Consider the following 15,704-nt stretch of genomic DNA (forward strand, 5'->3'; position numbering starts at 1 on the left):
ATTGGACTTTGACTGTTCAATTGTCTATTAAATTAAAAATGGTAGTATTAACAATTTTATTTGTACTCTACTCTACTCTATCCACATTTACGTGTATTAAAAAAAAAAAAACTAGTTTTGAGGCATACAACATTTTAAAAGATATATTATTTACATATGTTTATTGCTGAAATATTTTTTCTTTGAAATAAACTTAAATCGTAATTAACCACCAGCTATTATCGATTATCGATATTTCCACGAGCCTACACTATTGTGTTATGTGCGTCAGCAGCGTCATAGCAATGAAAACACCAATCACCAAACAAACAAATTCGATGGAAGTTGGAACGTAATGGAATGGATGGATGACATTTGTTGATTATCTGTCAAACGAGACTCTCTGGTGTTTTCACTTGCGCATTTACGTGTATTTAACAGTGCTATTGTTGAATTTAGAAAGGTAAACAATTATTATTAATTTTTCGAATGCTTATTTAAGATCTTATCTGTTTTTGTGCATAATTTGCAGCATGCCATCATTGGAAACGCCTAGAACTTTTCGACATAGTCGTCAGTGCCATTCGATACGTTTGTTATTTATTTATTCAACCCGTTTTTAGTAGTATCTTACCCTCGAAATAAATTAAGTTTCTAAACATAATTTCTTGACTTTCGAGACTAGTTGCAGTAGTGCTAAAGCAGCAGTCAAGAGTCGGAACTGCAGGTGTGTTTTAACTGTTGTATTGCATCATATTTTTTCAAGTGCAGTATTTATATTTGGGCTTCACTTATCTATCATTAAAACTGGCGAACTTATAGCAAACAATTGTTATTTGGAACTTTTTACATGTTAGATTCTATAATTATTCAATTTGGATTTTATTTGGTGAACAAAGGGTAGTCTATCACTAATGACTGTAAATTGTAACTAACATTAAGAAATTACGTGTTCGTTAATTATTTCTATCTCATTATGTATATTAATGTCATTAAAAGTCCATTAAGTTTTTAATATGATTTTATAAAGTAATGTGTTCTATAACTGTTTTTGTTACATTGTGGGTATATTTAAATGAATATCTTTTGTTCTAGAATACTCCACACGGCTAAGTCATGGCAAAAGGTAAGTTTATAAACAAGTTTCATTGTGATAACTACAATATTTACTTAGCCTGTAGGTTGTAATAACTAACTTCATGATTTGCTGATTTTGGTAACTAGTTTGGATCATTTTTAAATATACTGTATCTTATCCAAAATTTGATTGCACAGTGGTTAACCCTTCTGGGTAACTAACTGTCTTTGCAATCTTTAAAGAGCCATCATGCTTCGTAGACAATTCATAGTGGTAGATATATTATTTCCAGATGGTAGTGAGAAATGACAGTGTTTTATTCATAGTTTAGGGTTCTTTAACATCTCATGGACTACATTTACCTAACTGTTAGGTTTTTTAGTCTCTTACATCAGGGTCAGGGTATCAGGGTTGCCAACCATATAGGGTTCCTCATACAAACACTAGACTTTTGGTCTGCAGTATTAGGCACAATCATCCTTGTACACTTTTTTATGAGATTTTGCTACAGGACATTTTATAATATAATTTTTATTATAGGCATGATTTGCAAATTAAATCTATGTTCATGACCGACAGATAAGGGGATGTTTGTGGATCTTCTTTTTTTTTTCTCCGTTTTGCATATGGGGAAGATTTGAAATACAAAGTAAAACCTTTAGTATTAGACACAGTATTAGCCGAGTATTTGACACAATAACATAATGTAATATTCAATTAATGTATAGTTTACGGATGAATTTCTGCTATTATTTGCATACTTGCTTGCAGGTTGAGTATGCATGCCCTAACATAGGTAATTTAAGACCTGTGACTAACCGTATTCTTGCAAATAAATTATTTCTATTTCTATTTAAACAAGCAGTTATATACATACAGACGTTTCCGAGATCCCTGAAAAAAAAATACATACCTACATATAATATAATATACCTACTACTTTTTTTGTACTGATTTGTGGCGTGCAATAAAGATTATTTGTAAGTATTGTATTGTATTGTATGTATAATTTCGGGGATCTCGGAAACAGCTCCAACAATTTTAATGAAATTTGGTATTTGGGTTTTTGGGGATGAAAAATCGATCTAGCTTGGTCTTATCTCTGGGAAAACTTGTTATCGAATTTTAGCCAGAGCAAAGCTCGGTCGCCCGGGTACTTATAATTAAATTGGTATTTAAGGCTATCCAATGGTTGGTCTCAGTAGTTGGAAATAATTCCGATCCACATTAGCAATCCCTTCAAATAGCGAAACCTACTGTGTTAAAAATAAAGTTGTGTTAAATACTTGTGATGTATAGATATCATTAAATAATATTGTAAATCTGTTTAAAAAATATACCTTGTTGAGTTTCTTGCCGGATTCTTCTCAACAGAGGTGTTGACTTTGGTTGGTGATGGTGATGGTTGCTCTGAAAATTCTGAAATTAAACTTTCATTAGCAGGAAGTCACAATTTTTGTGTAATTACGATTTTGTCTCCTTACAAGTTTTATAGAAAATAATAATTGAAAATATAAAATTGGGGATCTACTATAAAAATCGTGGTGGCCTAGTGGTTTGACCTATCGCCTCTCAAGCAGACGGTTTTGGGTTCGAACCCCGGCTTGCACCTCTGAGTTTTTCGAAATTCATGTGTGGAATTGCATTTGAAATTTACCACAAGCTTTGCGGTGCAGGAAAACATCGCACTGGGCCCGCGTGGGAACTGTGGCTCAAGCCCTCTTGTTCTGAGAGGAGGCCTGTGCCCAGCAGTGGGACGTATATAGGCTGGGATGATGATGATGACTATAAAAATCCGTTGGATCCAAAAAAAAATCCAAAACCACCACAATTTAAACAATAATTCACACTTCACTAAATCTACCTACACTTTTGCATTTTAAATAAAAGATTAGATTTATATTGCTTGAAATTATAAAATATGTGGTCTAATATAATACACCTAGCACATTCAATCAATCAGTAATGTAAATGAAGTTTTTTTTTTTCTATAATACAAACAATTGCAAAAAACTTCTCTATGAAACTCTACCCACGTAATCATGAAAATGATAATAGAAGGTAGATATAATAAACACTTAATTTGACTCCAACAGTTTTTACACAGTACTCATTTCTCATCTATTTTATTTGGTTTATACTTAAGGGAACTTTCATTTACTCTGGTTACAAGTCAAAGGGCTTTTATAAAATAATATTACTTGTAAAAGCAAAAGAATGTAAATGACTTTGTCTTTGTAAATGTCTTTGCTATTAAGTATATAATTGTAAATAGGCATTTACTGTGACTTATTTTTCAAGTGTTTTTCGATAGAAACATCCCAAAAAAATAAAATATTTAGTAAATGATATAGCCTGACAACCCTAATTAACCCTTATTCAAACCAATTTTTTTTTCACAATACCTACTAATGACTTTCTAGTTAGTGATATAGCTAAAAGTCTTGTTATGCAGATTTCTCTCATTTCTCATTGGATTTCTGCCAGCCATCCAAGGCCGCCATCTTTACATTAGCCAATCACGTTAGGAGTCGATACGTCAGTCACGAATATGTACCTATAAAATGAAGGGAATCCCCGAGCTGTGCAGGTAAAGATAGCATTGCACAATTTTCATGTTTGTTTACATACTCTAGTTTAGTCAGGGAAAGTACCTTGGCACATTCTGGCTTGTAAGGTTAAGTATACATCATTATCATCCCACGTTCTACTGCTGGGCACAGGCGTCCTCTCAGAATGTGAGGGCTTGGGCCGTAGTTCTCTCGCGGGCTCAGTGCAGATTGGGAACTTCTCACACATCATTGAAGTGCTTTGCAGGTTTGTGCAGGTCCTCACGATGTATTCCTTCACTGTTAAGCTCGTGGTAAACTTCAAATGTAATTTCACACATCAATTTCGAAAAACTCAGAGGTGCAAGCCAGGGTTTTAACCCACGATCCTCTGCTTAAGAGGCCATAGGTCAAACCACTAGACCACCACGGCTTTTTTAACCGACGAAAAAAACGGAGGAGGTTCTCAAGTCGACGCGTATATATATATATATATTTTGTATGGCCACGCATAACTTTTTACAGAGTAGTCCGATTTTGATGATTTTTTTTTATTGGAAAGCGTATACCCCGAGAGTGGTCCCGTTTAAATTTGGATTAAATATTCCTACCCTAAGGGTAGGAAAACAGGGGATGATTGATTGTTCAGTCGCTGATTGTACTGTATGACCAGGCATAACTTTTTACAGAGTAGTCTGATTTTCATAATTCTTTTTTTATTAGATAGGGTATACCTTGAAGTTGGTATTGTATACATTTGGAAAAAAAGACACCCCAAGGGTGGGAAAAAAGTATAAAAGAAAAACTTTTTAACAAAAAAATTTAACCGCCGAAAAAACTGAAAACTGGAAACCGACCTTAATCTAGGTACCACTTTGAAGTTGGTGCCTCAGCACGAGCCAGGAGGAGTGATAGAAGCCCATCAGGTAGACGACTATAGGTCCACTCCTCCTGGCTCGGCTCCGTACCTATTATTTTTTGCTTTTCAGTTTTTTCGGCGGTTCAATTTTTTTGTTAAAAAGTTTTTTCACTTACAACATTAAAAACACTGACATAAGTGAGAGGGGGTCTATATTAATTCGCATAATTTAATTGTCCTAATTGAAATTGGCATAACGTTATTTCGCATAATTATTAATTCGCATAGCACCTTTCGTCTGCCGTGTGACGGATCCGTCCGGATTTTTTCCGATGATCATATATGGAAGTTACATGTGAGTAAAAGAGATGCATAACAGTCTCATCTGGCATACTAAAGGTTAATTCGCATAACTGAATGCACATAATGTGGATTGCCATAACGGTAAATATAAAAGAGTAAAAACATAAAATGATTATTTTAATGAAATTGTACATTTTATTTGTCAAACAATATATAATATAAAGTATAACAGTGAAAAATTATTTATTAATCAAAATAAAATTGAATTGGGTAAGTTATAGTTAATAATCTTATGCATATTTCAATTATGCGGATTAATTATTATGCTAAATAAGTTTTATGCTTTTTTATAATACGCAAGTACGCTGTTATGCCAAATCTGTTATGCGAATTCATATTAGGACAATTAATGTTATGCTAAATAAGGGCACCCAAGTGAGTCAAACTCGCGCTGAGAGATTTCCTTACGACCAAAATATTTAAATAGTTTTTAGGGTTCTGTATCTAAAAAGGAAACTGATCTCTTATGGGATCACGCTGCTGGTGTCTGTCTGTTTGTCGGTCCGTCCGTCTGCTACATCCAATTTTCTCCGAAATTACTGAACCAATTGAGTTGCACTTTGTAGATACATATACGCATGTCCCGTGACTATAGAATCTATTTCGGGGACCCGAAATTTTTGTCTAAGCTGAATGAGCGACTAAGCATTCTTTTATTTGTCATTTAGGAAAAAAGAAAGGAGGAAGTAAAGGGAAGGATGAAGAGACGACTGAAGTTCCCTCTGTAAGCTCCCTGTCTATTAGCGAGGCAGGGCCATCGACATCACAAGCCGAGCCAGAAGATGAGGGTTTGGGCTTGGGTATGACAAGTGCGGCAGCCAGGAGGAAGGCAAAGAAGGCTGCTAAAGCTGCGCCTATTGGAACTTCTATAGAGAGCACTTCCCAGCCTGAAAAGTCAAGTGAACCTCCCGCTGAACCCACTCCAGTGGCAGCTCCCAAACCCGAACCAAAGACCGAGGAGAAAGCTGAGGAAGATGATGGGTTGGGTCTTGGGTTGGGCGGTGGTGGCAAGAGACGGCCGAGAAAGAAGAAGTCGCAAGCTGCACAAGAGGCAGCAGCTAGTCAAGAGGCTGCAGCTGCTCCAGCTGTTTCAGCTCCACCAGCTGCTAAGCCCGTTGCCATAGCTCCTGCTGTGCAAGGTGCGGCTTCCGGACCTGCCCAGCCACGTGCCACATCAACGCCGATTCCATGGGGCGGTGCTGGGTGAGTTTTCTTTTATCTAATGTATTCGGTTCTTCTCAGCATATGTTTGTCCACTGCTGGACATATGCCTCATCCTATGGTTTTCCATGTTGACCTAGATGCGGCGAATCTGATTCAGATTTGTCTAGGCGCGGATCCAGCCCTCAAAAAAGGTTGTGGTCACAGCCACCCGAAAATCGGTCAAGTGCGAGTTGGAGTATGTACTCGCCCATGAACAATCATGATTCATGACTCATGGACGTCTTTTAATTTGATTATTTCCATTTTTCCTTACATCAAGACATTGGCCTATCGATCTCGATTGATTGTGAAAGGGTGTCTTCACAATTCTATTAGGTTTGTGGGCATTCCCATCGTGCCCACAACGGTTGATCCGCCCTTTGGTTGGTCCTGCTCTATCTAGGTTTATCTAATGTATTGAGTGTATAGTATGGGTCAATTATTTGTCTACCACTTTTTTATAGGGGTTGTGCCGTCGGGATAGATCCATTATGGTCAATTGAGAAGGGAGGACCCAGATAGGGGACCCCTGACGACCGGATACCCAAGTGGTTAGAGAACCTGACTACCGACTAGCTTTTAGTACCGGGTTCGATTCCTGGCCGGGGCAGATTTTTGTACGATAATATGAATGTTTGCTCTCGTGTCTTGGATGTTTAATATGTATTAAAGCATGTACTTATATATATAAGTACTCGTATGTTTATCCGTTGCCTAGTATCCATAGTACATACAAGCTTTTCTTAGTTTTGAACTTGGTCAATTGGTGTCAAGTTCCCTATGATATTTATTATTATTATTTATTTATTATAGTGCCAAGCTCTCACTGGTTAAAGCATTGTGTTAGTTTGCGCTCTCTGACAGATGTGCCTGATAATTTACTCCCATTTCTTCAGTAAGTAATTCGAACACCGTTTTCAGTCGCGGTAGAGGTCGTGGAGAACCAGCTCCTCCCGCTAACTACCCAGGGCAGCAACAAGGACCAGGCTACCCACAACAGGCAGGACCGCCTGGCATAGCCTACCCGCAGCAGCCTGGGCCCCCAATGGGCTACCCACAACAACCTGGGCCCCCAATGGGCTACCCGCAACAACCTGGGCCCCCTATGGGTTACCCACAGCAGCCTGGGCCCCCAATGGGCTACCCACAACAGCCAGGGCCCCCATTGGGCTACCCACAACAACCTGGCCCCCCAATGGGCTACCCACAACAGCCGGCGCCTCCAAGAGGTTACCCCCAACAAGTCGTGCAGCAAGCGGCACAGCCCACTCCACATCCTGCTCCCCAACCGGCGGCCCCACCGGCTGGGCAGCGCGAGGGTTCTGCAAGTAGTTCAGGTTCAAGCGCTACCTCAAGAACCGTGTGCCGGTATAAGATACCTCGCAGAATCGATGGTAACACGGTACCCTGCACAGCAGTGAGGGTTGTTACGAATTATTTGGAGATGAAGATTACACCATTGAAAATCGTAAGTACAGTTAGCATCAACGCATTAAATGGTTCGTTTGAGAGATATCACATGAGTTATAGTACATTGTATACTGTCGACGATTGATCATTTATCCTATTAAAATGTAATAGTAGAATACGATATTTGAAAACTTTTGAATTTTACCATATCCTATGTAGTATATCTTAATCTTATTATGAAAATAATAGAAAAGGGCTATGTTTGGCAAAGAAAAAAATTGTTCATTCGAAAATTGAATTTGTCGTGATTTTTTGAAAAATCTATAAGGGGTTGCGTGGTCAAACCTATTAACTCCATCTAATAATTTGTAAAAACTTTGAATTTAATCTTTTACATAGTGTTCTTTTATCAACACTCAATTATTTTTCCTTATCTGGTTTGACCACGCAACCCTCGTGCCTTTGTCTAAAACTCTTTTCTCTACCTATGCAGTAGATATGGCTGTACTTGGGTGTGTTTTAAAAGACATGGCAAGATTGTATTTCAAATGCCCGGTTCGTATTATTCCAGTAAAACCTTTCCGCAGCATGACAGTGCGGTGCTCGATCAGTCTTGTATAACTCGTTTGGATTGTGATCCCGCAATGTATCGCTACTGGCATGATTTTACTGGAATAATGTAAACCGGGCCTAATGCTAAAAAACAAAGCAGTAGAAAACACTATACTTCGATTTTTTACATTAGAAAAAAGGCGACCGGATCCAGAGTATTTTTATTAAAAACGTTTATAAAAATAAGTAACTATTACTTATGATACCAAAAGCATGTAAATTATCATCTTTGCTAATTGTTACATACCTATTTGCTGTGACTTATTTTTCAAACGTGTTTTTCAATAAATAGATACGTCAAGATCGCTTACCTTCTTTCTAATGCTAAAAAAAATGGAATAAACCCACTCTTTAGTCATTGACTAAGAAGATTTATTTAGTTTTATATTTATTTATTTCAGCATCGATATGACGTTTCATTCAAGCCAGATAGGCCTAAGAAGTGTATTCCACAAGTGTTCCTGCTAGTTAAGAAAAAGTTCTTCCCAAAGGAATTGATTGCCTTTGATCAAATGAAGAATTGCTATGCCAAGAATGCTTTGCCTAACGTCCCCATGACGGACCGGTTTACCACAGAGGTAAGTTCAACATTGATAATTATTAGTATTGTTTGTATGTTCTTGTGAATATGTAACAGTAATCGCGCGAGTTCATGTCCATGTTTATGCCAATCTCATATTTATGCCAATCATGCATGCCCTGATCATGCTAATCTCATATTTACAACATAGTAGGGTTGAAAGTGACCCATTTCACCCGAGATATTTCTGGCGTTCGAACAATAACATTTTATCTTTTTCTCGATTGGACATGCATTGCATGTCAGTATAATCTTGTACTTATCATAGGTATGCTTAATTTCAGTAGTATACTTGAGATTTCAAATTCTTAGGTATTGTTTTGTTTGCAGGTGGAATTGTTAGATGACAATGGGAAAAAAATGAATTTCGAAGTTTCATTCAAATTCACTGGAATTGTGGATCTTAACACTATTGTGCAGTAAGTATATTTTTCTAAATAATTTTACAATCGGTCTTTAAACACACTTGTGTAAATAAACCTGTTGATGTATAAATACCGAAACCAACATTTTTCTTTCTGTTGAATCTTAATGCCCAGAATTTTCGTTTAGTTTCAGATTTTCGTTGCCCTTGACTATTGATAGACTCAATTTCTGAAGCGACAAAACTGCTTATTTTTTACCTTTAATTTTCTCTTTGTGTGCCTGTTTACTTTATCACACGCACAATAAAGAGTATATGTAAACTCTTTATTGTATAAAAAAAAGAAACAAAGTCGGATTTATCCCTTTAAGGGTCTCTCAGTCAACCTTTGAGTGGATGAGAAGAGAGTATTCTATAGTTGTATTGTTTGCTTCTAGGTATATGAAGACGGGCGGCACATCGCTGAGCCCCCCAACAGAAGCCATTCAATGTGTCGATGTCATCTTACGACAAGGCACTCTTGAGTCATACATCAAAGTAAGTTTTTTTTTATTATGAGAGGGAGGCAAATGAGTATGCGTCATCTGACTCGCAACACATTCCTCGCACACATCGTTCTCTTGTTTTTTATACACAAAAACCTTGCACCGCCTGCCTGTTTCGACCAGAGCTATGCTGAGCGAGAATAGGTAAACGAAGCGTTTCTATTGGTTCATGAACAATTCCTCGCAGGGCATCTCCGCCATCTCTGGTGGAAACGGACGGAGCCTTATGCTAAAGTCAAATGTTTTTTTAGGCGGGTCGGCAGTTTTTCAAACGGCCATACAGCCCCATAGACCTCGGGTTTGGATTGGAAATGTGGACGGGCTTGTTCCAGTCCGCGATCTTCACAACGCGGCCGTTTATAAATGTCGATGGTGAGTGTGCAACATCGTTTTATTACATTTAATAAAGAATCTTTTGTCCACTTTCTATTAATGAAAATAATGAAAGATTTCAACAACATTAAAGCACTAAAAGTCTTATCACAAAAGAATTTAACCCTTAGACAAACTCAAATACATATGCGTCAAATGGAAATTGAATCGCGTACCAGGGTGGAACCTTTACATAATCAATTTCGTTGTTTTCTTTGGCACATGTATAAAATGTCAATATGACATGATGAGATGAAGGTTCTACATTGGTACGCGGTTCAATTTTTTTGACTGTAGGTACAATAATTGTTTACGTTTTTGAAACACCACGGTAAGTAATGTAATTTTTTTTTAATCGTTAGATGATTCGGTTCTGCCCATTGGATACCTGAAAATTAAACTTGAAATAACGCAAAATACTATTTATATTCTATTAAGGTCCTCACTGAAAATCAGCGCCACGGCAGCCGTGGCATTATGCTGAGTGGGGACCTGTTTAGCGTCATGTACCTATGTCTTGTATTTGTTCTATGTTTGTTTTTATGGCGTTAAATAAAAGTAATTTCAATTCAATTTTTAGAAAAAATATAGCTCCATCGATACTATCGATGATTCCGCCAATGTCGAGGTTGAAAAAGACACTATCGGTTGGCCGTTGTACGGTAGCTCCGGTGGTCAGTACTCGGATGAGAACCTAAAATAAACAACACAAACATAAATTTTGTTAAACTACCTACAAATATAGTTTGTTAATTTTTATAAACTTAAATAATACATTAATAAGACGGGTATGTGCTAGAGCAAGAAGGAAATTTATGTTTACGGGGCGAGGGAATCGGGGAGGGAGGAGGTCATATAAGGGAGTGGTTATTTTGGAGCAATGAAAGAACAAGTGCTCGAGGGTGCCCTCGTCCATGCCACATTCACACATGGAATGGTCTCGGACCCGTATTTTGGCAAGGAAGACTGGGGAGCAAACATGTCCCAAACGTAAGCGGATAATAGTGGACGTGATATCTTTGGGGATTGTTCTGGATATGAAGAACCACGGCTTAGTGGGCAGCTCTGGTTGAAGTATCCCATAATGTTTGGCTGCACGAAGGCGAGCAACCTGCCAGTTAGCGTTCCAGGCATCACGCATTTGTGGTAAAGCGAGCGCTCTCGCATCGCGTGGGAAACACTGCTTGTATTTGTCAGAACCTAATTCAATGGCCTCTTTAGCACACAAGTCTGCAGTTTCGTTACCTTTTATGCCACTGTGACCCGGGATCCAAGCAAGAACTACCTTTTGGTTTTGGAGGTGGCATTTGTGAAGGCTTTCTTTTATCTGAAGCGTGATGCAGAAATTCTCCTTAGCGTGGAATGGACGCTTTACAATATCCTGCAGGCAACTTAAGGAGTCAGAGAGGATGAGGGATTTCGGAATTTTATGAGAGTGGATAAAAAGGATGGCTTCGAGCAGGGCAACTGCCTCCCCGGAAAAAACAGAATTAACAGGAGAAAGCTTAAAATTTAAAATGATTTTATATTTAGGGATCCACACGGCGGCACCCACCGGGCCGTCCTCCCGTAGTTTTGACGCATCGGTAAATAATAAAAGGTAATCCGACCAATTTTCTCCGATCACTCTATTGAAGCTACAGTCAGCATTGATCTGATTTTTTTTAATGCCAAGGCTGAGAAGGACATTTGGCTGGAAGACTAAGCTATTGTAGTCTGTTTCATAGAGTGGATTTTTATAGCTTTGGAATAGAGGAACAGGAAGGTCTTTTACTTTTTGAAAGCTGTTTACAAGCAACGGTTTAACTTTATGGGACCAATAAGGAGAAGAAGAAACGAACTGCGAAAGGGACTCAACGATGGGAAGTAAGGGATGGGAGGAAATTTGAAGAGATTTTAGCAAGAAGCGATCTGCTAGAAATTGTCTCCGGAGGTGGTAAGGCGGATCCAGACATTCAATTTGTAGGGCTTTTGTTGGGGAGGATTTCATTGCACCCGTAATTATCCTGAGGCATCTGGCCTGTATCTTGTCTAATTTGGCCAACGCCAACTTGCTACAGGGCTCCAGAAGGAAGCTTCCATAATCAAAATGGCTCCTAATGATCGCGTTATAAAGAAGCTTCTGGCTGTACGGGTGAGAGCCCCACCTGACACCAGATAGTGCACGCAGGATATTAATGTTTCTTTCGGCTTTTTGGCAAATGTAATTTAGATGATCGATTCCTGATAGTTTAGAGTCCAAAATAATACCTAAAAATTTTACTTTTTCCTGGGTTACAATTGGGTGTGCGTCAACTAGGATGTCTGCATCTGGGACGGCTCTTTTGCGGGTGAAAACGACGGCACTACTTTTTTCTGGGGAGAGAGAAAGACCGTGGTCGCTGAGCCAGGCATCTAGATAGTAGAGGGCAGAGTTGAGGGAGTTGGAAGATTCTGTTACAGATTTTGAAGATGTATATAGGGCAATGTCGTCGGCATATTGGAGAATTTTGCAGAAGCAGTTGACTGAGGTGTCCAGGTCAGCAGTATACAAGCTGTAGAGAAGAGGGCTAAGAACTGACCCCTGCGGAAGCCCCTTCCACACGAAGTGAGGAGGGGTTAACTTCCCGCCATGCCGGACACAAATGGATCGACCCATGAACATATTGCAAACAATGTTAATAATCCTCGCCGGGATACTCAGCTTGAGCATTTTCTGCCTGAGTATTGGAAGATCCACATTGTCATATGCCGCTTTAACATCCAAGAAGACGCCAACCAAATTTTCGCCACGAGAGAAAGCAATTCGGATGTCTGAGGTAAGCACGCTAAGGCTATCTATGGTGCCCAAACCCTTTCTGAACCCGAATTGAGAGTTGGATAGTTTATTGTTGTGTTCCAAAATCCAGTCCAGCCTGTTTTTAATTAAGTGCTCCATAATTTTGGCAGGAACGGAGGAGAGAGCAATGGGTCTGTGAGAGTTTGGATCAGCTGGGTCTTTGTTTGCTTTTAATAATGGGATTATAATTTGAGATTTCCAGACCTCTGGGATGTTCCCAGTCAGATAAATCTCATTCACTATATTTAAGAAGACCTGTTTAACACTTTTGGGAGCTTGGATCAGAAAGGAATATGGGATACCATCTAAGCCCGGTGCGGAGTCCCGAAGGTGGTCAATGGCACAACAGAGCTCCTCATAGGAGAAAGGCTCATTCATTGGATCAGGTGGAGAAGAAGTGGAGGAGTATCCCCCGAGGCCATCCTGAGATGGAACAAACGGAGGGGCCAGTTTTGCGACAAAGTCTTCGAGCCAGGAGGGAATGTTAGAACTCACATTGTTGTCAATCTGCGAGCGTCGGAATGCCTTAATCTTCTTCCACACTAGGGTTGAAGGCGTCCTGGGAGATAAGGACTCACAAAAGGAGCGCCAGCCAAGTTTCTTTTTGCTACTGAGTATTCTCTTAGTACGAGCTGATATACGTTGGAAATTTAGATATCTCTCCATGGATAGGTCTGCCGCAAAAAGAGACTCGGCCATTTTCCGTTCCTTAACTATAGAGGAACATTCTGCATCCCACCATGCTGGGGAGGAAACTTTCTCACGGGCAGAATTTTTTAGAGGAATAGAATTGTCAGCAGCAAATTGGAGCGCAGCAATAAAATCTGGGTATATGGACAAGAAGTTATCTTTTGTAACAGGAGGGATTTCTTTGACTTTGTCAGACAAAATTTCTCTGAATTTACTCCAATCTGCGCTGGATAACCTGTATTTTAGAAGAGGAGCTTGAGGAGGAGGAATGGGGATGGATGAGTTAAGAAGCGTTATGACAATGGGGAGGTGGTCACTTCCAAGGGAATTGGAAGTAACTGTCCAAGAAAGGGAATGGACTATAATTGGGGATGCGAGGGTTAAATCAGGGACACTTGAATTCTGGGCGGGGGATGTTCTACGAGTAGGTGACCCGTCATTTAAAATACATAAATCAATCACATCTGCTAGGTTAAGGACGTGAGAGGAAACTGTGTCACAACAGGGTGATCCCCACAGAGTATGGCGGCAGTTGAAGTCCCCCTGCACAATGTATGGGCTGGGAAGGGTCGATATAATATGGGTGAGTTCTTGCAGGAGGGTGGGGGAAGGATGAGGAATATACACTGAAACAAAGGTAATGTTGAGAGCACGAACTGCCACAACATTTACCCCAGGAGAATGAGGGGGAATAGGGAGCTGGGAGAAAGGGAAGTTCCTTCTTACTAGAAGGGCACTACCTGCCCAACCATCATCCCTATCATCTCGGAGGCAGCTGTAGCCAGCAACTCTAAAAAGAGTTCCGGGCCTCAACCAGGACTCCGAGATAGCAAGGATGACTGGGTTGAACGTATTAATTAAATATGCTAATTCGTGTTTTTTATTTTTGATGTTTCTAGAGTTCCATTGAATTAGGTTGTGATTGGCCATCTTGTATAATTTTGTTAATAGCAGCACTAATGTGACCCTGAAGGGTTTCTAAAACAGTGTACGGTATGATGTCGGAAAATTTAGAGAGAAGGTTGATCAACATTTTGGTGATCAGATCGGCCAGATTGTCGTTTGGCATCGAGTTATCTTGGTGAAGTAGAGCACAGCCATTGGGGAGTGATGACTGTGGGGTAAACGTGATAGCTCTGTGAGCCTGAGCATCATAAGATTTTCCGGGGGGGGGTCTAGGACGGCGCTCCATGGTGATAGTTTTGGTGTATGAATGGGGGCGCTGGGATGGAGAGCCCAGAGAACTCTGGGAGTGCGACATCTGGGAAGATAAGGGATCCTCGTACGAGGGAGGCTGTTGAGAACCTTGTGAGGAATTCATTTTGGCTTTGTCAGCATAAGATGTCCGGACAGGACGGAATCTCCGAGCGGCTTCTACATAGCCTATGTTTTCAGTGGACATCACAGTTTTTATTGATCTCTGTCGAGAGAATTCTGGACACCTGCTGTCGGTGGCAGCATGGGGGCCAGAACAAAATAGACATGTTACGTCTGAATCAGGCACAGAGCAGTCTGTTGCTGGATGATTTTGAGCACACCGGGCACATCTTGGATTAGAGCGACACTGATCTTTAATGTGGCCAAATCGGCAGCATTTGTGGCACTGAATGGTGGGGAGTTTATAATTGTCCACTGGGATAGCCATGCTATATACATATATTTTTTCCGGAAGATTTTGGCCCAAAAATGTTAAGACAACTGTTGGGGTTGGATCCCAAGAAGGATTCCCATCAATAACTTTTTTTTTGTTGAGACGCCTAGCTTTAATCACTGTACCTGATTCATTCCGACAATCTATAGCATCAATGAGATCCTCCAGAGACCAATCTAGTGGGATTTGTCGCACTACACCCATGCGTGATACTTGGAACCTAGGGATTGCAGCTGAGAGATGATGTTGAGTTAATATGGGATTTGAAAGAAAGGCATTAGCTTCATTCGCGGAGGCAAAATAAACGTTGAGCTTATTTTTTCCTGCACTTTTCATTTCTTTAATCCCTGCCACCTTGCCATTGTATATTATCTGGGCCATTTTAAGGCCGCGTATGTCACTGTCCATATGTGATACCAAGACAACAAATGGGCCCGAATCAGCATCAGAATATTTGAGGTCCGATCCGTTTTCATAACCTGGACGGACAAATGTGTGTTGCTTCGATGCACTTGGCGAAGTGTTCTTTTTACTCACGTCGGCATTTTCCAGTTGGATAGACGCCGGACGCTTGTTACCAGGTTTAGCAACAGCGCGGGCGGCAGAATCCGGGATTTGAGTAGGATTCCAG

General features: G+C 39.9%; 1 protein-coding gene across 3 annotated transcripts in view; it reads left to right on the plus strand.

Moving 5' to 3' along the window:
• Positions 1 to 309: 309 nt before the first annotated feature.
• LOC141432131 (protein argonaute-3-like) overlaps positions 310 to 15,704 on the plus strand; it is a 41,412-nt gene continuing 26,017 nt past the window's right edge. The window contains exons 1-9 of one of the 3 annotated variants that reach the window (XM_074093580.1): positions 310 to 442; positions 665 to 706; positions 1,075 to 1,105; positions 5,497 to 6,031; positions 6,953 to 7,499; positions 8,455 to 8,631; positions 8,964 to 9,052; positions 9,435 to 9,534; positions 9,794 to 9,914. In XM_074093580.1, coding sequence (XP_073949681.1) covers positions 1,096 to 1,105; positions 5,497 to 6,031; positions 6,953 to 7,499; positions 8,455 to 8,631; positions 8,964 to 9,052; positions 9,435 to 9,534; positions 9,794 to 9,914 — 1,579 coding nt within the window. In that variant the 5' untranslated portion in view covers positions 310 to 442; positions 665 to 706; positions 1,075 to 1,095. Of the gene's footprint in view, positions 443 to 664; positions 707 to 856; positions 880 to 1,074; positions 1,106 to 5,496; positions 6,032 to 6,952; positions 7,500 to 8,454; positions 8,632 to 8,963; positions 9,053 to 9,434; positions 9,535 to 9,793; positions 9,915 to 15,704 lie in introns of those variants that run through there. The other 2 variants (XM_074093578.1, XM_074093581.1) reach the window with 2 other exon arrangements.

This window comes from Choristoneura fumiferana, chromosome 10 (genome assembly GCF_025370935.1).
Source record: "Choristoneura fumiferana chromosome 10, NRCan_CFum_1, whole genome shotgun sequence".
NCBI lineage: Eukaryota > Metazoa > Arthropoda > Insecta > Lepidoptera > Tortricidae > Choristoneura > Choristoneura fumiferana.